General features: G+C 43.7%; 1 protein-coding gene across 1 annotated transcript in view; it reads right to left on the bottom strand.

Moving 5' to 3' along the window:
• The window catches only part of OGFRL1 (opioid growth factor receptor like 1), a 55,703-nt gene that overhangs the window by 16,071 nt on the left and 14,923 nt on the right, over positions 1–24,709 (bottom strand). Inside the window, exons 4-9 of the mRNA XM_006016634.3 lie at positions 19,085–19,171; positions 18,409–18,490; positions 8,406–8,484; positions 8,246–8,312; positions 7,978–8,123; positions 5,701–6,407 (exon numbers count right to left, since the gene is read on the bottom strand). Coding sequence (XP_006016696.2) covers positions 5,701–6,407; positions 7,978–8,123; positions 8,246–8,312; positions 8,406–8,484; positions 18,409–18,490; positions 19,085–19,171 — 1,168 coding nt within the window. The remainder of the gene's footprint in view (positions 1–5,700; positions 6,408–7,977; positions 8,124–8,245; positions 8,313–8,405; positions 8,485–18,408; positions 18,491–19,084; positions 19,172–24,709) is intronic.

Here is a 24,709-nt window from a genome sequence, read left to right as displayed (position 1 = left end):
TATTTAGAAGAAAACAGACTCCTTTATGGGAAAGACCGTTTAATTTATTGATGAAAGAAAATCAAACTCCCTCAAAGACTGCACAGAAGCAAATTACTGTACCAAATGCATATAGAATATAGTGTACATCTTACAGTAACCTTAAATGTTTACTGTAAGATGAAACAAGTGAGATAGCCAATAAATCTTATGGCTTGTTCTGTACACTTGTGCACTCTGGAATTACTAGGGAACAGCAAACTACTACTTCCTATTTCTGAATACACAATCATTTCTATATATATTGTGCTGTAATCCTGTAAGCCAGTGAAAACCACCTGCAAGCTCTGGCAGGAGTTTCTAATGACTGTGGCCCTGATCCTGTATTCAGGACACTCTTTTAGTCACTTGGAGAACAATCAATTTAAGTGGAGCTCCACACTACATGATTTAGGCCTGCGCTGTCATCTTTGAACTACTTTTAACTTAGTAGAACAAATTCCGAAGTCACCTCAAGTAAAACCATATGCAAACAAAAACAAGAAAACAAAATGCTTTTTTAAGGGGAAAAAAACATCCTAACACACAGTAATCCACAATCACAGCACAGAGCAACTGGGATTTTTATAACAATTCAAATAAGGAGGTATTACTCTATCTGAGGCATATTAGCTACACCAAGATAATTACACATAATTACATTTACCACTGCTTCAGGACAATAAGGAAATGCCTTTGCATTTTATGTATAATGGAATTTCTTAGTTAAATGAAGTTGCCATATAGGAATTGTTCTACTGGTGAAGCTACAAAAACAAAAACTGTGGAACCCAAAAGTGCCATTAGGCATGAAGACATTAGTTTTATTGCCATATGATACTTTGTTGGAAATTTATATTTCCTTGCTAGTCTCATCTTCATGAGAACATGCCAAAATATTCAAACTGTGGCTTAAATTTAGGCAGTATGCTGGTATCTAAATTTTTCACCATACTCAGCATTCAGCACTACTGAAAAAAGGAATGCATCAGACCATTTCATGTTAGATATCTAGTTCTGACTAGACAGTCATATACCATAGATATGTGTCAATGCTATTACAGAATGCATTCCATCAACCGTGGACTTTTTGATTTCACACTCCAAAAATCCTGATCCTAACCATATACAATTCAGAACCCAGATTTCACTATTTTTTGGACTGTAGATGAAAAAAGGAAGTTCTGTGGAGGCATTCTAGATAAATTCAAATTCTGATACATTATATCCTATACTATCCTGTAAAATAAAGTAAAATATACTATTCATCTGTTTTCCCTATTTAAAATATATCAACTCATGTACATATTAATTCCAAGAATAATATGAATATGTTAAATGCTTAGCCTTAACATAGCTATTTAAACTGAATGCTCTTAGCATTTTCAAATATTTCCTACCCCCTACTTATGCTCATCCTACAGAGAATTTAATATTCTCTTATTACATCTTGAAAAATATTACATTAAAAGAACATTATATAGATTACAAAGCATGCACGATTTACGAAATGCCAAAAATAAAGTTGTCTGTGCACCATGACTTTGTCCTCCTTGCACACACCTTCAGAGTCTTTACATGAACACACAATGTTTTTTTCTCAAGAAGTCCTTTTGATTCTATCTCCTGCCTCTCCAGCTCTTGTCTATGTCCCTTTCCTTGCTGCTAAACTCCTCCCTCAGCTCCAGCTCTTGTCCCCAACCTTTCCCAGCTTCTCTGCTTCCCTACTTCGGCTCCTTCCCTCATCCCTTTCCCTGTCCTTCCACCCCAACTCCTACTCCCAAATTTTCCCACATCTACTCCTCTTCCTTTCCTTGTTCTTGTTCCTTCCATCTTTTGCTTGGCTCAGATTCTGCCCTTGTCCTTCCATCCCTACTCCCAATTTACATCTCCCAAAGGTCCTTGTCCAGCCCTCTACTCTACAAGTCTAAAGTCAAAGCATTACAATGCTGGAAGTAACTGAAAATGAACTTATAATGGAAATGTCAGGCAATCTTCACAACCAGCAGTCACCTGCATCACTTATAATGAAAGACATACTGGACACATCTATACATGCACTTTACTGCAGAGTTGACTAAAAAGCTCCGCAGTAAAGCAACACCATCCATACATGCACAGGTATTAGGGCACAGTAGATTAACTGCACTGTAAAGATAGCACTGTCAGGGACAGGGACTTATCTTATGGTGCAGTTACTTACTGCACCAAAGCGCACGTGTAGATCGTGACTAGGACTGGCTGGGGCATGAGGGTGCAAAACTGGAGGGGCTGCCTGCCACCCACCCCTCATGTTAGCACTCCTGTGCCCCAGTCAGCCTCTCTGCCACCCAACATTGGCACCTGGAGCCTCGGGCTGACCCTGCCCCCCCACCCCGCTCCCTCAAGTCCCCTGCCCCAAGTCTCCCACGAGCAGTGTCTGCATGTGTGCCCTGGACTGCAACAGTCTCAGCATCTACACATCCCATTAAGGCACCATGATAAACTCTGGCACAAATACACCACAATTTATCGCATCCCCTTACTGGCACATGTAGCTGCACCCACTGTGACTGGTATGCTGGCCAAGGGGTAATTCAAAAGTAATTTCCTGTAAAATCAGTGGGTCATTATGGATCACTACAGTATAGTAGCTTACAAGTACAGAGATCTGAATTCACTATTTAATGCAAATTACACAATTGCATGCAAATGAAGTTATATATCCTTATCTGTTAAACGAAGGCTGGTAGGAAGGGCATACCCACGGCAAAAAAGTAGCTCTGCAGGCAAGGACCACTGCTTTCCTTAAAATAGAACTTTTTACCATTAAGGGAAAGCAACTTGCCATTCCAACAGTTGTCATCATTACCTTCCATGACTGGGTTCTGTGCGAACCTCGGCTGTTTTCTCTGGTGTGCGGAACAGTAAAAATTGATATCTCATTAGGATCCTAGGCAGCAGTTATGAAAAATATTGGTTGTGATAAAAGAACTAACAATCTGGTAAGTTTCACTCTGCTGCTACTTGGCGAGTCCCAAGAAACAGCAGAGGCAGACAGTAGAGCTATATACCAAGGAGGACTGGGGTATAAGGACTTCAGACTGCCCCTCTCCCCCTCTCACAGACACAGAGCTGCCAAAAGCAACAGTGCAGTGGAGAACTCCTACCATCATCATGAGGAGAATAAGAGAAGAGCAGGGAAGGGGCAATCTCATTCCCCTTTTACAAATCTCCATAAGACTCTGATGCAGGATAGGACAAGAGAGACAGAACACGCATTCTGCTCTGGAACCTGCTGGGTTGGGGAAAACCTTCCTGTTTGCCCATTAGATAAGAGACCAATATGAAAACCAGTAGCCTGATCCAAGGTCCTCGGCAGCATTTAGATCAAATTCTCTGAACCTTTCCATCCCCAGCAGGTGTGTGCGTCTGGGGGGGAGTGGGGGCAGGGGGTGTTGAATACTGAGAGGCATTTTGCTTTAGCCTTCTTCAGCAACTGGGCTTGCAAGAGGAGCACGCATCCTAAAGAAGTATAGCCACACACCCCTTTGTCTTTGAGTCATCACAGGAGGAGCAAGAGGTAAAGGGATTAGCAGAACTAACCAAGTCAAGGTTGCAGATGTTTTTGGCACTCTGCCCAAAAATTTTGCCGACCCTGATCTAGCTCTCTGGAAGCATTAGGTGGGGAAAGTGAGGAATACATGCCATATTCCTGGGGGAATCAGTGGAAAAGAAAAATCATGACATTTATGGTTTGCTAAATCAAAGTAGCTTTTTTCATTTCAAGTTCTACAGTACTCCTGCACTACTGCTGTAGTCAGTTACCAGCATAACATTTACTAAAAACAATTCACAGTAGTATAATGTATGTGCATTTCACAGAGTTAAGCAAGACTGTTTTAGCAGCATGGGAAACAGTGAGTTTTCTTTAGATTATTTTTCTTTACCATCCTAAGCACTTCAGTCTACCTGCTTGATATGACCTTAGCTGACTGCATGAAATTAAATCAAAGAAGGCTGTTAGGAAAAAACAAATAGGGAGCAAAGCAAGACAGAGATAAGAGACCTACAAAAGGGAAAGCCAAGGCTTCCTCTGGGTACACTGTGTGGAGAGCACTTACTTGGGAAATGGCTGACTACTAAAGTTCAACCTGGGTTAAAGCTTCAACCTGGGATTTAATCTTGCCAAGCCTCAGCCTAGGATCAAAGCAACATACCTAGCAAGCGAGTGCAGTGAGCAGACAGCATAACAAATCTTTGACAGATACATGCTGACAGACTTCTGCAAGGCCATCTGTCTATATCCCAGGCCAGGGGTTTGGTTCCTAGGCTGAGTGGAACTTACCCAAAGCTTGAAAGGCAAGAATAAAGTTTAGATAAAATTGATGCATTGAGGTATTTTCTTTTCTTTTCTCTGCATGTACAGTACCCCTGGTGCTTAAATAATGCCTTATTTTTGAAGAAGCTGTTTTTGAACTACTTAAAGCAATGAGGCCAACCAGGGGCCAACTGTTTTGACAGGTTTGCCACAAATTAGCCCCACATCCTCACCAAAAATCACTCCAAATTCCTTTCCCTTACCTGATCTTCTGGTCAGCTTTCTGCTCCCTGCTTTGTACTCTTTGCCAAACCTGCTGCTATGCTTTCTGCTTCCTTCCCCATACTCCCTGCCTGATCTGATGTTCTGCTTTCTGTTCCCTGTACTACCCAGCCACTGTGCTGCCTGTCCTCTCCCCAATTTGCTGTGTGTCACACACAAAGGGTGCCCATGCCCATGCCACTTGTGGCACTTGTGCCATAGGTTGGCCACCCCTGACTTAAAGCATCTGCTTGTCATGGGTTCCCCTTAAAAAAGGTTTACAATGGTGTCAAACTTGTCTGGGTATTATCATGATTGGTGACCACAGAAGGGATGCCATGTAGAGAACCAGTCTAGGAGTAGAAGGATCACGTTTCTACTCAGAGTGGGGTAAAGGTAGCAAAACCCATCACAGAGGAGAACACTTGAGAAGAACAAAGAGAACTTAAGCTTATCTGACCCATGCCCCCATAACAAAGACAGTTGTGGTTTACACACTGTACAATTTGATCTTGAGTAAGACTTCCAGTCTTCTTAGAATGATATTTAATAACATGGAACACTTTGATATTCAGCTCTGAAACACTTTTGCCAAGAGTGCACAACTGTGATTACAGACTTTGCATCAAATTTTACACCTTAAAATGCAACTGAAGAGAAAAGACTGGATCATCCTGGGGAAGAAAATCAACACAGTATCCTTTTCCTAGAAAACAAAAAATGTAGGCATTCCTAGATATTTTTAGTGCTGTAATTTTTAAAATGATAGATGATTGATGTAGTAAAGTGGTCTTATTTTCTCTGTAGACTGCAATCTAGCAAAAAAGAGAATGAATTTCTAGGTTCTGAACTTGTACAGTTGTTTTAAATCCATTTTGAGTAGTGTACTGTAAACAAAGTTTTAAAAAATCACCCCACCAAAAGCCTAATCTGATGCATTCATATCCAGTTTGGTGTCATGAACCTCCTTATGCTACATTAGTCAGCAACTTCATCCAAAATTAAAGAGCCATGAATAATTTGTTTCATTCAGTACAAAACATAATTTGTTTAATTTTAGATTCATGATTTTATTTCATCTTTGTTTTTCATGGTGGTTTCCACTGGAGGTTTATCCTTACCTAAGATGTCTTGCAGATCTGTTGACACATCATTTGAACCATTCTCATTGTCACACAAACCTCCCTCTACAACTCCTGGATTTTCACAATCTTGGTTTGGATTTTCATCATCTTTTTCGCTTTCTTTTTTGGAATGAGAAATGTTCTCCTTTTTGTCTGAAGGATCTTGAACTTTTTCTAATTTGGAATTCTGACTTTCAGCATCATTGTTCTTTTCACCATTGCTCTGCTTAGCTGCTTCACAACTGATTTCTGATCCATTCTGGTCATTTACTTCACCATTTTTTGTAAGTTCTACCTTTTTTTCTTCAGCTGCTTTGCTACTTGAGCCACCAGTTGTAGATGTGTTTTTCAGATCTTTTTGTTTCTTATGTTTAGAAATGTAACTGTTGTGAACAGAGACTGGGGATGCTGACTTTTTACTTGTTTTGTTTCCTTCTGATTTCTGTTTTTTTGGTGGTCCCCAAATGAAATGCTCTGAAGGGGCATAATGCTGCTGGGCAAATCTCAGGAGCTTCCTCCTTTCTCTTCGGTCTCTAATAGTATAAACAAAATATTCTAAAGCACTTTGCTTAATATTAGGAATGGTGTCTTCCACGAGAGCTTCATGGAGAATAAACTTCACAAGAGGAGATTTGAAACTTTCATATCCAAGCTCCCCAAGGCTCTTCAGAATGCGAGTGATTCTTAAGTAGTTGTGTTGGGATCTGAAGGAAAGGATTAACTGTGCTCAGATAAAAATAATGTAACGAAAAAGTTATAAAATTAATTTAGTTAAAACCAGAAAGAGAACATAATCTACTAGGTTATAGGACCAGAGCTGGCTTACCTTTGGATGACTTTGAATATGTTATTTAACCATTCTGTGCCTTATTTTCTTATTTGTAAAATGCAGATAATAATGCTTAATAATACCTTTGTTGCAGGAGCAGTGTGTAATAATTAATATCTGTGAAGAACTTGAATATCTTTGGATGAAAATAACTAAGAAACTAACTAATATGATTTATTTATTGTAGCAATATTTCATTGTCTTAAAACTTGCTAATTAGCTTTTAGAAGACTTGAATCATACAAAATGTGCAGTGAGTAAGATCTGGGGCTCCTGAGAAATTCTGTCTTATTTTGGGTTGAATCAAAGTCCAGTAAGGTCACAGAATTACAGAATCACTGGAAAGCAGTCCCAGGAGGGAATTTTTAGGAGGTTATCTGGTCCAGCCCCCTGCTCAAGGCAGGATCATCCCTGACTAAACCATCCCAGTTAACTGTCTGCCTACCCTGCTCTTGTACAATTCCACGGATGGAGACTCCACTAGCCCTCTAGGTAAACTGTTTGAACGCTTAACTACCTACCCTCAGTCAGAAAGTTCTTCCTAATCTCCAGCCTAAAGTTTTTCTGCTGCAGTCCGAGACCACGGCTTCTAGTCTTGTTTCTTATAGCCAAACAGAATAGTCCCATCTCCATCCATTCAGGTCAATGGAATGACTCAGCTGATTACTATATCAATGAACTATTTGGTGACTTAAAAAAACCCCAAATATTATTCACCCCATTTGCTCATAAGCAATCCTACTTTTAAGAAACCAGGGTGTGATTGTAATGAAAGGAGCAAATATTGCAAGCAAACATACTTCAATTTTAAGGTCAGAAGAGTTAGAAAATTAGTAAGATAAATAAATAAATACAATGTTTGGATATGGTGTGGGCCAAATGCAATGAAGACTTACTTCCTAGATAATCCCTACAAAGGTAATATGCATATTGCAAAAGTTGTAGCAAGGTTTGGTCCAGTACATGTTCAAGCTATTCACTTAAATGTTATAGCTACATGCATTAAATAGCAAAATGTTTAATTTGTGGGGGAGGAAACTTAACTCAGCTCCACTAAAAGCACGGTTCATTTATTCCTTCTTGAAAAAGACAAACAAATGCTTAGATAATCGAGTGTTTCTTAACAGTGCAGAAGTGTCACTTTAGAAATAGCAGAGAAGTTTGTACAATAGCCTGTTATACAACTTAATTTGGAATTGTGCTCTTATTCACTTCAAAGTTCTATTTTCAAGAAATTCATTGCTTTTGGTTAGACTGACAGCAGGTGAGCAGCATAATCACAAGAATATGTAGGAGAGATGCTCACATACAGACACAAAACAATTCTTTTTTGTCTCTCTCCCTTTCCTGGCATTCTTTGGAAAATATATCCGGTCTTTCTCTGGAAAACAAAGGATGAAAATTCTATGCCAATTCTAAAGTATGTAGGGCATGCCATTACTTACTCATTCAAATGCTGAAATCTTTCTTGCCAGTTAGCAGCTCGTGCTACATTTCCAGTTTTATCAATTAGTTTTATTCCAAAAAACTCCAGCATCATTTTGTAAGCTAACAGGAATCTTCTAATTGCTTCTTTAGTTTTCTTGAATTCCTAACAAACAAACAAAATTAATCTAAAATCCAAAACAGTCCTAAAATAAGTACTCTGCATTGTACACAACAAGAAGCATCAATACTAACCCAACAGTTTACATTAAGCAAAATTTTCATTACCTCAATTTCATATGTAGTTAATTCTTTAGCATAGAAGTTCAAACCTTGTTCTCTCAGTGGGAAAAGCCTGTTGGGAAAAAAAGTTTGTTACAGTTTACTGTGGAAGAAACACTTAACCAAATCAAAGGTTTAAAACAGAAATAGCTAATAAGTAACCAACCACTGTATATAAGTGTGGTTATGTTCCAGTTTTTCATAGTCTCCTTTCCATTTATTTAGGACTTCTTCAATATAGACGCCTGTATAAATAAATCGGGACACTATTAGGTCGCCATCCAAAACAACTTTCAAGTATATCAAGAAAGCACATGTGACCTGAATATAAAACTAAAATATATAATTTGGTCCCATATCACACCCAATAGTCAATTGAAAAACACCCATTAGCACAGACCACAGATAGAGAGTAATTAATATAGATCAGATCTTCAATTGGTGCAAACTAGCATAGCTCCATTGATTTCCACTTAAATGAGTGGAGCTACACTGATTTATACCAGCTGAAAATATGGTGCTGTAACCTGTGTAAGGTATATTGATCATCATGTATTCAATGGTCCAGGTTTCTTATTGCATCTATCTTGACAAACTACTTAGATATGATATTCAGAGGGAGATATCTAATCATTACTTTAACACATGATCCTATCACAGATGTTCAAACCTTGTTTTCTCAGTGGGAAAAGCCTGTTAGAAAAATAAAAGCTTGTTACAGTTTACAATGGAAGAAATGTTAACATATGATCCTTGTTAAGTAACATGTGTTCTTGATGCAGGAAGAAAGTAATCCATTCAAGCATCTCCCCAAATGCTAAAACCATTAGGACCCAGGAATCTGTTTCACTTAGTTGTGGGTGAAAATTCTGATGCCTCGAGTATTGCTAAAGATTGAGTTTTTCTAGTCAGACAGGAACAAACTACTATGATCTGAGAAACTCAACTTGTATTAGTCTCAAAAGATTATTTGGCCTTCTAGCAACCGCTCCATCCAACACGAGAGGGACAAACCAAACACACACACACGAAAATTAATTATTTCTACCACAGCAACACTTAGGAGCCAAAGTCACATGCAAGGACGAAAAGATGTTCTTTATCCCCAGCACAGAATAATCTAATTTTAGGAGTACAATTTTCAGAGGTTCCAATGCTAGATCCTCTCTGATTTAAAACTATAATAGTTCAGCAAGCCCTCAAAGTTCAAAGTTCATAAGTCAAACTAATCAAAATAATGAAATTGGCCTAAAAATCATGATTTTTAGGCCAATCTTATAGGTTTGCTCTCTTGAATTTTGAACTTCCCTTGCTAGAATTGTAAAATTCCTAGTTTTTCCATAGCTTCAAAATAAACCGTTTCCTTCACAAGAAATGCCTTCCTTTTCCAGAACTTCTGTCTCTACCCCCTGCCCATCTCCAGTGAGTGAATGACAGTGTTAACTTGCCCAAATGTAATGAGTCCAATCATTCTGGTGCCTGGTTGTAGGAGTTCTTGCAAACTGGCTGATAGTCCACAGCCTCTACCTTCTCTTCTACTATAAAATTCTAATTAGTTCATTCTGTGCTTCGTTATCCCAACATTTGCCCATTCACCATCCCAGTTGTCACTGATGCCTCCCCTCCCTCTTACTGCTCACATCAACTTTGTTCCCCTGGTCCTGCTAATCTGCTCCTCCTGCAGCTCCAGAAGTTCTTCATAACTCTTTCTTGAACATCATGAAGATGCAGTGCCACAGTATCCCTGTCTCCAGTTTGCCAGGCCTAGCAGGGTGGAAGAATTTCCAATCTTTACTCTCTCACCCTTCTCAAGTCTGGCAACATGGGTATGGATAGAGGAGGAGCAGGGGGTAGATTGTCCCATTATCCCCAAGAAGGAAAAGAAGGTCTGCTACTTCCCAGGGGCCGGCATCCGGGACATAGAGAGAATCCCAAAGATTATCCGGCCCTCTGACCACTACCCTATGCTCCTTATCCATGTGGGCACAAATTACACAGCTCAGAGCAATCTGAGCCGGGTCATGAGGGACTACGGGGCTCTGGGAGCGGGGCTTAGGGGCACAGGTAGTCTTTTCCTTGCTCCTCCCAGTTGTGGAGGGTCGAGGCAGTCAACCAAAGACTGCGGCGCTGGTGTCATCGTGAAGGCTTCAGCTTCCATGCTCGCAGTCCGTTCTTTGGTGAAAGAGGTGGTGGTCTGCTGGGGAGAGATGGCCTCCACCTCACTCCATTGGGGAGGTGGCTCTTCTCAGCCAGACTGGCTGACCTGCTTGATCAGGCTTTAAACTAAGCCCGCCGGGTGTTGGGGGGATTACCACCACTGCAAGCCCACTGGGCAACCTTTCTAAATCCAGCAGGCTAAGGCACTTAAGAGAACCCACCCCTACACTAGCCCCAGATCAATCTGTGGGGAAGGCAGGAGCCCCTAATGGGACACTTGCCTGCCTGTACACCAATACCAGGAGCTTGGGAAATAAACAGAAGGAGGTCCTCCTACTAAACAAAAATGATTATGACCTCATAGGGATAACAGAGACCTGGTGGGACTCCACCTATGACTGGGCCACAGGTATAGATGGCTATACCCTGTACAGGCACAATCATGTAGACAAAAGGGGTGGGGGTGTAGCTCTCTATGTCAAGGACAGCTACACATCCCTGCAATTTGACTTTGGCACCCAAGAAGGATTACCAGAGTCCCTCTGGGTTAAAATACATGGGGAACATGGCACAGGAGACATGGCAGGAGTCTACTACAGACCTCCTAACCAGAAACAAGAGGTAGACCAGGAATTTGCCAGGGAACTGGCTGAGGCTGCACGTTCCTGGTGCATGGTTGTCATGGGAGACTTTAACTACCTGAACATCTCATGGGAAGAGCACTCGGCCAAATCTGATCAGTCGCAAAGCTTTCTCACGTGCATGGAAGAGCTCTACCTGACTCAAAAAGTCTATGGGCTGACAAGAGGTAAAGTGTTGCTGGACCTGGTACTGGACAAAGGGGATGATCTAGTCAGCAACCTAAGAATCAATGGAAAGCTGGGTGATAGTGACCACGAGCTGATCACCTTTACTATCCATCGCAAAGCTGGCTCAGCAATCCAGAAGTCCTCGACTTCAGGAAAGCTCAGGAAGCTAGGCAGGCAGGATTCAATGGGATGAAAGCCTGAAGGGAAAAGGAATCTAGGAAAACTGAATTGTACTTTAAAGAAACCATATTAAGTATGCAAGAGAGCATTCTTCTTTCCTGAAGTGAGGAAGAATAGGAAGTACAGCAAAGTGTAACAAGAGACCATCATAGCTAACTAGACTTGAACTTCAATGACTTGAAACTCAAAAAGGAATCTCTCAAAAAGTGGAAGCTTGGCCAGGTTACTAGGCATAAGTAGAAGACTCTTGCAGAAGTATGCAGGGAGAAAAATTGGGAAGGCAAAGGCACACAGACAGGAACATAACAGCCATCAAAAAAGCATTCAACAAATAAGTTAGAAGAATAATACCCGATAAAGTGTAGCTCCCTTAGTGAATGGAGAGGACAATCTAGCAACGGAGGATGTAGAGAAGGTTGAACTAGTTAATGCCTTTTTTTACATCAGACTTCATGAATAAGGTCAGCTATCAGATGATGCATGACTCTGGCAGCACAGATGAGGAAGAAGATAATCAGCGTAGAGGAGGGAAAGAACAGGTCGGAGATTACTTAGAGAAGCTGGATGCTTTTAAATCAGCAGGGCTGGATGAGTTACATCATAGAGTACTCAAGGATCTAGCTGAGGCAACTCCAAAACTACTGGCTATCCTCTTTGAAGACCTCACCTCTATCCTTGCGAAAACTCTGGAAAAAATCATTAAGGATCCCTAAGCTGTTCTTTTGCCACTGTTGCCTACTTACCTGCTCCCCAGACTGTCTGGAATCTGACCTTGCCTGTGAAGACCAAGGCACTGAATTCTTCAGCCTTGAGAAATCATGGAAGTCAGACAAAGTCCTAGAAAAACAGCACTCCCTTCCTCACACTGCAGGGCTGGGGAGCAGCAGGTTGGGAGTGAGGGGCACTGGCAGGGCCAGGGGGCTGTGGCTTGGGAGTGAGGGGCAACAGCATGGGCAGGGGTAGGGCACTGGCCTATCAGGGCTGCTCAGCACCACAAAGAAGCAGGAGGGACAGCCACAGCTGGACCTGTGTCTAGTGATCGAAGGGAGCAGGGAAAGCTCAGATTTTTCCATAATAAGAAAAACAAAATCAAACACCAAAATATATGGGTACAGGTTTCCCTTGATTTATACAGGTTCTATATATGCAAATTTGCTCTTATGTGATGACCCTTTTTATACCCCAAATTCATTATATACAAGGTAAATTCACTCTTATGTGATCAGCTCTGGGGCTCCTCTTATGGAGGCCATGGCATGGAGAGGTAAGTCTGTAGGGGAAGGGGCAGGCGGAGGGGCATGGCCTGGCCTGTTGGCTGCTCCCGGGGCTGGCAGCAGCCTGCTTTCGTCCCACTGCAGGTTGGGGCCAGCGGTAGCACCAGGATCTTCCTGGTGCTCGGGGCGGGTGGCAGCCTGCAGCAGGATGAGAACAGGCTGGAGCCAGTGGCTGCTGCAGACTGGGGCTGGTGGCAGCACTGGGCTCTTCCCAGCGCTCAGCGGCGGTGCTGGGAGGGCAGGTTGGGGGAGAGTGGGTGGCTATGGTGAATTTTGGGGTGGCAGCAGTCCCTCTCTCATCACCAGGGTCCTCGCCAAGCGCTGGGAAGAGCCTGCAGAGGCTGCCGGCCCCAGCCTGTGGTGGGACAAGAGCAGGCTAACACCTGCCTTGAGCACCTGGAAGAACTCGGTGCCGCCCCTGCTGCAGCCAACACTGTCTGCTTGCAGCCGCTGGGCTGCACCGCACCCCTCTCCCCCCCCCTTCCCTAGCTCCAGCCTCGCTCCCTCACCACCGTGGGAACGTATCCCTATTTGTTACTTTATAAACTGGGTTCCCTTTATGCAAATTCAATTTATGTGCAGTTTTGAGGGAACACTTCTACCGCATACATCGAGGGAAACCTGTATTTAGAATGTATTTTATTGTAATCCTGAGGCTTCCAAACTGCTTTAAAATTGCAAATATATCAATTAAACATTGTGTCCACCTAACACCTATATATATATATATATATATAGTGGCATTTCATTTTAATTGTAGAAAAATGTGGATTTGGGGGGTTTTAACCAGAGAATTTTGGATTTTTATCAGAGAAAACCAGGATCCCTAGTGATCAGGAACTATCAACATGGATGTGTCAAGAGCAAGTTATTCTCAATCAACTTGATTTCATTTTACAATGAAGTCATTGGTTTTGTGGCTAGGGGGTGAACAATGGAAGTGGTGCACCTCAACTGTAGCAAGGCTTTTGACACCATCTCCCATTATATTCTCATTAAGAAGCTAAATGAAATACAGTGTAGATAAAACTACCAGAAAGAATATTCGAAATCCAAAAACATGCTGGATGTGTGTTTTGTTAAAAGCTACATTCCACAATAAAATCACTCTAAAACAGTGGTCTCCAACCTTTTTAAGTAGGAGATCACCTTTGGCATTTAAAAGCAACCCAAGATCTACTGTGCACCATTCTCTTTCCCCTCCCCCCATCCAGCAGGTAAGTCTGTGGGGAGGGAAGTGGGGGGAGGGCAGATTGAAGCAGGGGGATGAGGGAGGTGGGCTGGAGCAGGGGTGGGCCCAGAACAGCTGGGGCGGGGGACGAAGTCGCAAGCAGCTCGTCTGGGGGCCGCAGGGAGCAAAGACCACACATCCCAGCAGGGCACGGGGGGCGTGTGCCCCTGGATCTGCACACCAGCTGGGCCAGCTGCCGCTGCAGGCTGTGGCTGAGGTGTGCCGGGCAGCACTGGAAACGGGGCTATGCAGTGGGCTGCAGCACCTGAAAATTCACCATAGCTCTTGCTCCCAGTGCTTGTCCAGCCCGAACACAGCAGTGCAGAGCAGACCACTGCGTGAAGAGCACAGCACTGCCTTCCCTTTACCCCGCCCCTTCCCCCTCCAGGATCTGTGGGGGAAGGGGGGCGGCTGGGGCTGAACGCCAGAGCGGTGCTGTTAATGGTGGCAGTCTGCTCCATGCTGTGGTTGGGCCAGGCAGCACTGCTGGGAGAAGGGGCTATGGCAAATTTTCAGGGGCCTGCATACTCCTGCTCCCAGTGTCACCCGGCGCACCCCAGTTCTAGCCTGCAGCAGCAGCCAGCCCAGCCGGCATACAGATCTGGGCGGCACATGCCCGCCACGCTCTGCTGGGCTGCGTGGCACCTGGATGAGTCACTCGTGCTTTTGTCTCCCACTCTGGCTGTGCAGGGCCTGCCCCTGTTCCAGCTCACCTTCCTCCTTCTTTCACTGCTGCTGCAGCCGCCAGTGCTGCCTGGAGCTTGGCCGGGGCGGGGCACATGCCCCCACATCTGTGCGCAGCGGAGGCCACTGCCATTGCAGGCTGGGCTTTGCACTCTGAGTCCAGCTGCAGCTGGCCCAGGAGTGGCCCGACACCACATGCATCCAGCTGCTGGGCTGAGCCTAGTCCCCTCTCTGCCCAGCGGTGGGACTCATGTGGTGTCAGGCCACTCCTGGGTGGGCTACAGGTGGGCTCAGAGTGCAAAGCCCAGCCCGCAACAGCAGCTGCCTCCTCTGCGCACAGATGGGATGGGCATGTGCCCCCCAGGGCCTCTGCCAGGCTACACAGTGGCAGGAGCCCCCCATGCTCCTGGATGAGACACCCAGGCTTGATCCTCCCACCACCCGCTTAGCTGGCTGGGGACCCACTTAACGTACCCCTGCTCCTGCCTCTGTGGCACTGTCCTTGAACGCTGAGGCCTTGATCTGGCCTCCGCCCCTTCCCTCCCCTATGGATTGGTCTGCTAGGCTGGGGGTGAGGTGCATGCATGCACGCTCAGCCCCCCACCCGAGCCTCAGATCAACTCCAAGAGGCTCCAAGATCTGCTGGTCGATCGAGATCCAACGGTTGGTGACCACTGCTCTAAAATCATCCAAATAAACCACTATATATTTTCTGAATGAATGTGTGCTTTTGTTTTTCTTATGTACTACAGCATTTTATTAACAAGCTATGTGTTCCGACCCTCTTTGAAGTGATAAATGCATAACTGGCTGGATCACTGTGCTCAGAAAGTTGCCATCAAAGGCTCTGTGGCTAAAGGAGAGGTAGTCTGACATCAGACAGAAGGCAGGATAGGATGTGCTTTAGGGGTGGGGGAGGTGGTGCTTCACTTAGAACGGCTCCAAGAGCCCCTCTAATTAAAGCACCTTACTGTCTCGTGTATCAGTGTCCCTGTGCTTAAAAATGGCAGTGGGAGTCCTTGAACTAAAAGTGGTTCCCCGTTTTTAAGTGCAGGAACACTGATACGTGAGATGAAGGAGGCTGCTGGCGCATGGTAATTACCATGCTTCAGCAGACTCAATTAATCGAGTCTGCTCTGATGCACTGTAATTACAGCGCCTTGGCGCAGACTTTGCACTAATGTACAGGCACCCTTAGAAACTAACTCACTCAGAAATGCATAAACATTTGAAGTAGGCAACCCCCTGCTTTGTCAGATACACCTGATGATGCAGATGGCTAGCACATGATAAAGTAGGTTGTTGCCTATGAAAGCTTACCCATTTCTGGACAAAGTAGTCTCTAGGCCCCTGTCAGAAGTCACAGTTAATGTGTAAACTGTGCAATAAAATACATCATACATTCAACCAATTTACCATGTAACAAAATTGGCAAACCACCTACAAAGATGTTTCACATTTAATGTGGGCAGTGTGGTACTTTAGGGCCCTGGCAGATGTTAATTCAGTCACTTGTTTATTTAATGTGAAACATTTTGTGGCTGGCTTGCATCTCACTTTAATCTGAACATGAAGGTCACTGATCCCCAGCTGTCCATGCTCTAGCATGGATGCAGCCAGAAGCACATGTATCATTGACAGATCCACAATAGGTAGGTAGGTTTAATGTAGGAGGAGACTGATTCTCATCTCAAGTGCTTTGTAAGCAACCCAACACCCTATCAACCTGGGTACGAGCTCCCCCGCAATTTATGAACTAAACTAAACAGAATTCATTCTGGAGCCAGATGATTTAATGCCACACTATCAGATTGGTTTAAAGGACAGTCCAATATGTGAGTGTGGTGATGCATCACAGACTACTGACCATCTCCTCACACGCACAGCACACCTGCACATCCAGAATGAGGACCTGGAAAGAGTCGCCAATAAAGCAGTTGCGTGGCTCTGTCACATGAATTATGTGTTGAGGAGGAAATGAAGAATATGAGAGAAGATGATCCACAATGCAGGCAGCCACATAGAAGCTCCCTGATACCCAGCTGCCCATGCCACGGTATGCATTTAGTCAACTCCAGTCCAAATTCCAGGCTCCCTGCATGCGGGCAGTCACTCATTTGGGATTGGATTAATTTTATACCCAATCCTCCCAAAAATCACATATCCTGCCATGAATGTCTGGCATGGCAGAATGTGTTTTTGAGACTCAGGATATCATCTGTCAGATCCCAGTAGCACAACTAAATCATGTTTGCCACTGCCTACAGTGCCATCCAGCCCTTTAATTAAAATATTAAATAGTACCCAATATTAATGATTTGGAGGATGAGATGGAGTATACAGTAAGCAAATTACCTACACCAGAGTGGGGGTTGTTCCAGGCAATTTGGAGGACAGAATATTCAGAATAACCTTGATGACTTTGGCCCTTTTTTCTGTTTAATCAAATGAAATCCAATAAAGGCAAGAGGCACAAAGCACTGTACATAAGACAGAACAATCATATGCACATATATAGACTGGCTAGGCTGCAGTATTGCAGAGAAGGACCTAAGGGTTATAGTGAACCATAAGCTGAATTTGAGTCAACAGTGCACTCTTTTTGCAAAAAAGGCCAAAACTTCTGAGCTGTATTACAGGACTGTCACCTGCAAGTCAAATTAGTAATTTTCCCACTCTGTCAGCACTGGTGAGGCCTCACTTGGAGTATCATGTCTAGTTTGGGGCATGGCAGTTCAAGGAAGTTGTGGGCAAATTAAAAGAGTCCAACACAGAGCATCAAATATAATTAGAGGTCTACAAAATATGACTTACAGGGAAAGGTTAGTAGAACTGGGATTAGTATGGAGAAGAAAAAAGACTGAGAATGATTTTATAAGTCTTCATTTTATAAGTCTCCATAAAGCTTCTAGAGGGTGATAATAAAGAGGATGATGACCATTTTCTCTGGTCACAGAAAACAGGACAAGAAATAATAGTTTTAAATTGCAACAAGGATAATTTAGCTTGAATTCTGGAAGAATTTTGTCACTGTGCGAATGGTTAAGCACCTGAACGGACTACTTAAGAGTCTGCGGAACCCCTAATCTTGGTAGATTTAAGAGCAAGTTAAACAAAGATTTGCTTCCATTGGTTTAGACAGGGTTGCTTCTGCCTTGAACAGGGGACTGGACTAGATGATTTCTTGTAGTCCCTTCCAGCCCTATTTTTCTATGATTTTGTACTTCGTCATAGCCAAGCTATGTCTCAATCTTACCAGTTCTATCTGTATAAGAAAATCTTTCCTATCCATGCACAAAATTAAAAGTCCCATCCAGGTTTTGGTTATCTTGTATCTCAATTTGTTGAAACATCCTTTTTCTCTGACTTTGACAAATACAATCCTACCTTGCCAGAATGCTGCAGCAAGGACCATTTTCCATGCCACCACTTTCTTTGAATCACCATATTTGTTCCCCTTTCCCATCTCATTAAAAATAAGCTATTATGTCTTGACTTTCAAAACTCTCCTGGGCCTCTCCTCCATTATTTTATCTCATTTACTGTCAGAAGACTTGACTCCTGCCTCTAACTGACCCATAATGAGAGTCTCCATCTCCCACTTGTTAAATTTTCATACACATGCCTCCATTCTCTCTCACGTGTAGCTTCTAATGCTGCAAACATTCAATTCTTGTTTTTCATTTTCTTTCAAAACTGCTAAAATCTCTTTTTTGCTGTGATGGTGTATGAACTGCAGAAAACTTGCCCCTAGTATCATAAATACCCATTCAGTTTTACCTCATTATTATTCTTATACTTCTGTTATCGTTTATGCTGTTATAGATTACTCACCATCAGGTTTAAAGGGAATTTTATTCTTATAAAAACGGAGATTACACAAGTCATTTTGATACCGAAGATCCTTAAAGTTCTGCTGAAAAGGAAAAAATAAAAGCATTATCAGTCTGCAATACAAGTATCAATGGTAGAAAGATACTGGCATTCAGCTCTTTTCATAGTTTGGTAACAACAAATGCAGGCGTTTAAGAAAATATTGAACGTCTGGGAATTGCACACATGCTTAAAGGTAAGTACATGCATAAGTGTTTGAATGATGTAGGAGATGAAACACTGTTTGGGGTAAGGATTCTCCTAACAGCACCAGGACCCTGATTTCAGTTGAAGCCTCAAGGTGCTTCTGTAACACAATAACTGACATGCCAGCACCTCCTTGGCAATTTCCACAGATTTACTAATGGACAACATGATGTGTCATGGCTCTTCCTCTACCGGCAGTCTAATGTGTCCCCCAATTCCTAGAGTTTGCAGGAAGAAGCTGTCCTGGTTTGGCAGGAAACAGTGTGACATTGGTTCCATACTTTCCTTTTTTGGCATTTTCAGCCATTCCATCAGTTTCTGCTTTTTCATTTCTGATATTTATTAGGGTATGATATGGCTTAGGGATTTTGTTTGGATGTTGTTGTACTTTATTAAAACAGGGTTTTAAACCAAAAAAAAATCTTCTTACTGGATACTGGTGTCGATACTTGTACAAATCTCTTGCTGCATAGAAGCTTCTCTTTGGCTTAGTTGTCAGTTCGGTTGCATCCTCACTCTGAAACATTTAAAGAGTAGATAATGTCTGCATACAAACAAACTGAATCTTGGTTTGTGTGACTATGATGCTCTAAACTTTAATAAAATTTTGCAAATTGTCTTCAATTAAAAAATACGGAAATATAGAGAACTGTATATATTTTAAATAAGTAGCAGGAAGGCTATTTTAGTACAACATAGTTAACTTTAACATATAGCAAACAGCCTATCATACATTGTAGACCAGAGGTGGGCAAAATGCAGCCCGCGGGCTGGATGCGGCCCACCAGGACATTCTATCCGGCCCACAGGGCCCCTAAAAAATTTAGAAAATTAATATTAACCTGCCCCTGGGTGTCTGTCATGGGGCCCTCAATGACTTGCCAAAACTCAGTGAGCGTCCCTCCACCCAAAATAATTGCCCGGCCCTGTGGTAGACCTTTTTATAAGTTTCATACTTTCTTCAATTTAGACCAAGAGTCCATAAATTTGGGGAGCAGGAAATAGCACCAATTAATGCCATCAGCACTCCCCCATTGACAAATTTCCAGTCTCCATGGGCCAGATGACATGGCCTCGCATGCATGATCCCACCAGCTCACAGTGCTAGGGTAGGAACTGGAGCTGCAGCAGCAGGTCCAATCTACCACTCACAGTGCTGGGAGCAGGGTGGTGGGGCCTGATCCAGTGCACATGGGGCTGTGGCAGCAGGTCTGATCCACTACATGCAGGCCCAGGCCCAGGGCTGGGGCCTAGACCAGGGCCAAGGTCAGAGAAGTGGGCCTGATCTCATGTGCATGGGGCCAGGCGTAACGCGGCAAGGCCCAATCAGGCTTGTGCAGGGCCAGAGCCCAGATGGCAGGGTCTGATCTGGTGTGGATGAGGCTGAGGCTTGGAAAGCATGACCCAATCCAGTCTATGTGGGGCTGAGACCAGGGCTGAGGCTGGTGCAGCAGCCCTGATCTGATGCACGCAGAGTCAGGACTGGAGCTGAGGACAGAGCAGTGGGGCTCGATTGGTCATGTATAGGGCTGGGGCTGGAATGGCAGGGCCTAATCCAACACACAAAAGGGGCTGGGGCAGCAGGTCTGATCCAGCGCGCACAGTAAGTGCTGGAGCCAGGATAATGCATCCAATTCACTGCGTACAGGGATGGGGCTGGAGCTGGAGTAGCAGACCTAATCCAGTGCATGTGTGGTTGGAGTTGGAGCTGGGGCTGGGCTCAAGTGGTGGGCCTAATCTGGCATGGGGCTGGGACCATGATATATGCAAGCCCAGAGCCTGATCCGGAGCGCGCCAGATCAAGCTGCAGCCTCATACACGCTGGATAGGGCTCACAAGCACAGCCTGCAGGCTCATCTTGTACCACTCATTCAGCCCACAAAACCAAAAAGTTGGGCAGCACTGATCTGGGAAATACACATTAAGATAAAAGAAGTGGCTAACATGAAGATGAAGCAAAAACACTCCTTGTTTGTAGTGGCATCAGATTATTAAGAAATCTGTTGTGCATTGTCATGGAAGCAGACTTTTGTCAATATTGCACTCTGAGGGAAAAAATAAATGATCACAGACAAGCCTATTTGCAGTACTGTGTACCTATTCAAACTATTTTACATAATTTAGGCAGCCAGTGTTCAGAATATAAATTTAAACTCCAATGAAAAGTGCCATTAAACCCCTACAGCAAAACTATTCTTGAGAGAAAATAAGCATTTATGGAAGCTTGTAACAGCCCCCAAACTGTTTTAGAAACTGTGGGCCTGAGTTTGAGCTCATTGAACTCAATGGAAATGCCCTCACCAAGTTCAATGGGCAGTAGAGCAAACCGCATACATGTTATAAAAAACACAAAACCGGGCAGGGAGCTGATAATTCTATTATCCACTTGATTGTTCCTATAATCTTGTTTTTAGCTGCATTATAACCACAGATACTGGGTTATTTGGCTAGATGCAGACATAAACCTCTCCTATCAAAAGCAATGCATAAGCTAGAAATAAACATAATTCTGCACACTCATTAAAATACATTTGCAATAGTGCAGGGATGCCACCCTTTCGGCCCTGTGGCTGGATGAGTGGGGTGGGGTGGGACTGCAGGCCAGATCCAATCTGTAGGCCTGATGCTGCACACACAGTGCTGGGGCACGATCCTGAATATCATATCATGGGTACGGCCCTGGCTTCACACTGGACCAGGCTTGCTGCCCCAGACACAGCTTTGATCTTCTGTGCACTGGATCGGGTAATGCTGCTGCCTAAGTCCCAGACCTGGCTCTGAGTGTGCTGGATCAGGTCCCACTGCCCAAGGCCCGGCCCTGTGTACCCCAGATCAGGCCTGCCAACCCAGCTCCCCACACACTAGATTGGGCTTGATGCCTCAATTTCATCCGCAGGTCTGCATGCACTGCATTAGGCCCTACTGCCCAAGCCCCACACAGGTCAGATCAGGCCTGCTGCTCCAGCCCTATTTCCCCACATGCCAGCATGATCCTGCACCTAGAGCTATATTACCTCGCTTGTGGGGTTTGGAAATGTTGTGGTGGGGGAGTAGTGCCAGGATTAACTGAGGCTGCTCCCTCCTCACCAAATTTCCAGACCCTTGGGGAGCCCCGGGGCAGATCTGGCCTGTGGGCCAAGAGTTGAGCACCCCTGCAATAATGCAAAATAAGACCTAATTTTGGAGTCCCAGAGGATTCTCATCTGCATCTCCCAAATCCTTATCATTTGTACACTGTTTACAGTACAAGATTCTTTGCCTACTGGTGTCTATTTTTGTGCATCATTTTGTAAAATTGGCTCTAACTAAAGATAAAACATGCTTACTTGAAAAACAAATATTCTTTGATAATTAAGGAGTATTATCAAGTCTCAGGCACAAGCTAGATTCACCCCAATGCATTCACCCCAAGAAAAGGAGCCAGTTTTAAAATTCTAGTTTTTGTTTAAGTTTTTCAAAACAGCAGTTTCGGTGCCATATAAAAAGGAAATACTTTTCTTGGCTAAGAGCGAGCCAGTTGGATCCTTGGATGAAATTCTGGCCCCATGGAAGATAACAGGAAAACAATCTTTGACTTCAGCAGGGTCAAAATACTATCCCAGGTTCTTAAAAAGTAGAACTTGATCTAGAAACTCTTAATATCAGATCCAGGGGCAAACAGCAAGACTGTTTCACATGCTTATTCAATATTCACAACCTCAAGCCCTTAGACATCTGTTTAGAAACTATTTTCATTTTGGTGTTTCAAATTTTACAATAAAATTAACTGCAGATGTCAGCAAAGGGTTGGCACTGGCAGCCCCACTGTAATTGGGCCTCATTTTTCTCACTTGATAGCTTACAAATAGATGCTACTATAATACATTTGAAGGAAAACAATAGACTCATACATTATATCAGAATGAAAGACTAGCTACCACAAGACACTTACAACTTGTTAAGAAATATATGTCTTCTTCAGACTAACCTCATAATTTTCATTGCCCTAGCTTCTTCTATGGTACACAGGTAATGATAAGTGTCTAATGTTTGTGCGGCTGAACTGAGTAATCTTCAGTTTAAATGAGAGCTGTCTTTTTAAATTGTTTTAAATTTGGTTTCTATCCAGTTCTGACAAACTGGAAGCTCCTTGGCCCCTGCAGCTGCCCAGTGAAACTGACAATCATGTCAGCAATGAGGCTGACAAAAAATGTCAATTTTGCAGAGCTGCTGCCGAAAGCTCCAAGGGTCCCCAGCACAAGGCGAACCTGCCGGCAATCTAGGCCTTTAGAACCCTCCTTTGGAATGAGCGAAAGCTCACTCAGCCTGAGAGGTTTCGTATGAACTATCTTTGGTTCAACAAAGCAGAATTTAACTGATGAAATTTTATTCCACTGGAAATTTTGGCTGCTGACAGATGTGAAAAAATACCCCCCCCAACACACTTTACGGAAAGAAGCAGTGCATTAGTTCCACCCAGCTCCACAGTGCCTGTATAGATCGCATGTGCCGCTTTTGTCTAAGAGCTGATTCAATCAGCTCTTAGATAAAAGTGCCAAAAAGACCCCGCTGAAGAGCCCAATCTATACAGATATTAGGTGAGCCAGGTCAAACTAATGCAATACCTCTTCTGGGCATGTGCTAGGTTTGGTGCAGGGGCACACCAAGTATTAAGTAAAGTGCCATTTTTGTGGAGTTGTTTTTTTTACGTCTGTAAGCTGCCTTTGTGGCCACCTCTAGTTTGCATTAATAGGCACCAATGAAGCTATATGAATTAGGCTTTCATAGAGAAGTAGGACTGGAAGGAACCTTGAGAGGTCATCTAGTCCAACCCCAAAGTCATCACACTTGCCTTTTTTCTCTAAAATGTTCTTACCTTTACTTAGGCCATATCTGCTACATTGTGTCAGGAGTAATGCTGTAGGTCAAAGTCCAGGCAACTAACCCTGCTCAGGAGGTCTACAAATTACTGCAATTAAAATGTTGGCAGCTATTACTAAGCTTGCTAAAAAAAACAAACTTCCAACTATTTAAGTTGGCCTAATAAAAGATATCAGATTCACCCAAAGAACCTTGTCTGACTACTACATAGGTGCATTTATCTATACTAGGTCTCCCGCTGTCACTACCAGAGACCTCAGGGATCAATTCAGTAGAGTAGTCTCATCTCTCCTAATACACCAACAAGTCCCTTCTGCTGTACTTCCTTTTCAACCTTTCTAATAGCTGCACTCGTTCAGCAAATGCTGGGCCCAACATCTGGTACAAGGCACATCTACGAGCCATGGATGCTGAACACTTTGAACTCCCACTAAACTTACTCAGCACCTTGTAGGTTCAGTAGCACAGCACCTTGGCTAAACCAGCCAGTCTACAGTACTGCCCATCTACTTGGAAACAATTTGTCATCATCACTCAGGGTGTGTACAGAAGTTCTGCAGGCATGTTTTACAGCACTGTAGTATACAGCACTTTTTTATAGCACTATAAAGTTACAAGCTCTTAAACATGACAGTTGTAATGGGGGGGGCGGCTCTGAGCCTACCTGCACTTTCCAAGCTAGGAGGCAGGGGGTGTTCTGCAGCCTCCTAGGACCTCTCCATTGCTCTGAAACGTGCCCAGCGTATAGAAGTTATTTAAAGCACTGTAAAATACAGAGCTACAAATGGAAGTGCTGCATTCATTTTTAAAGTGCTGTAAACCCATGCACTTCTGTTAAGTCAAGGCAATAAAGTGCTGCAAATGGTGAAACGAGCAACTTCTGTACATGCCCACCGCTCTTCACTGGCAAGCCTGGAAGAGCATCATCATTTTTTCCAGGGACAAAAGCAAGCAGTGGTGACGAGACAAGGGGCAATGGGACCTTGATAAACACAGCCCCTGGAGATACCAGCAGCAACAACATAAGCATGACCCTCCTTATCTGCCCCATGTAAAGTACTTTATCGATGGGGGGGAGCGTGCAGGATGAGGGGCTCCCCTCGCTGACCTCTTCTTTCCTGAGGGGGGAACTTCGGTGACTTCTCCCCCCTCAGGAGAGGCAGGGCCAGCAGGGGCAGCTGAAACCAAGCGCCCT

The sequence above is a fragment of the Alligator sinensis genome, unplaced genomic scaffold, assembly GCF_000455745.1.
Source record: "Alligator sinensis unplaced genomic scaffold, ASM45574v1 scaffold499_1, whole genome shotgun sequence".
NCBI lineage: Eukaryota > Metazoa > Chordata > Crocodylia > Alligatoridae > Alligator > Alligator sinensis.
Note: the sequence above shows the minus strand (reverse complement) of the source record. Positions and strands in the feature narration are given on the sequence as shown.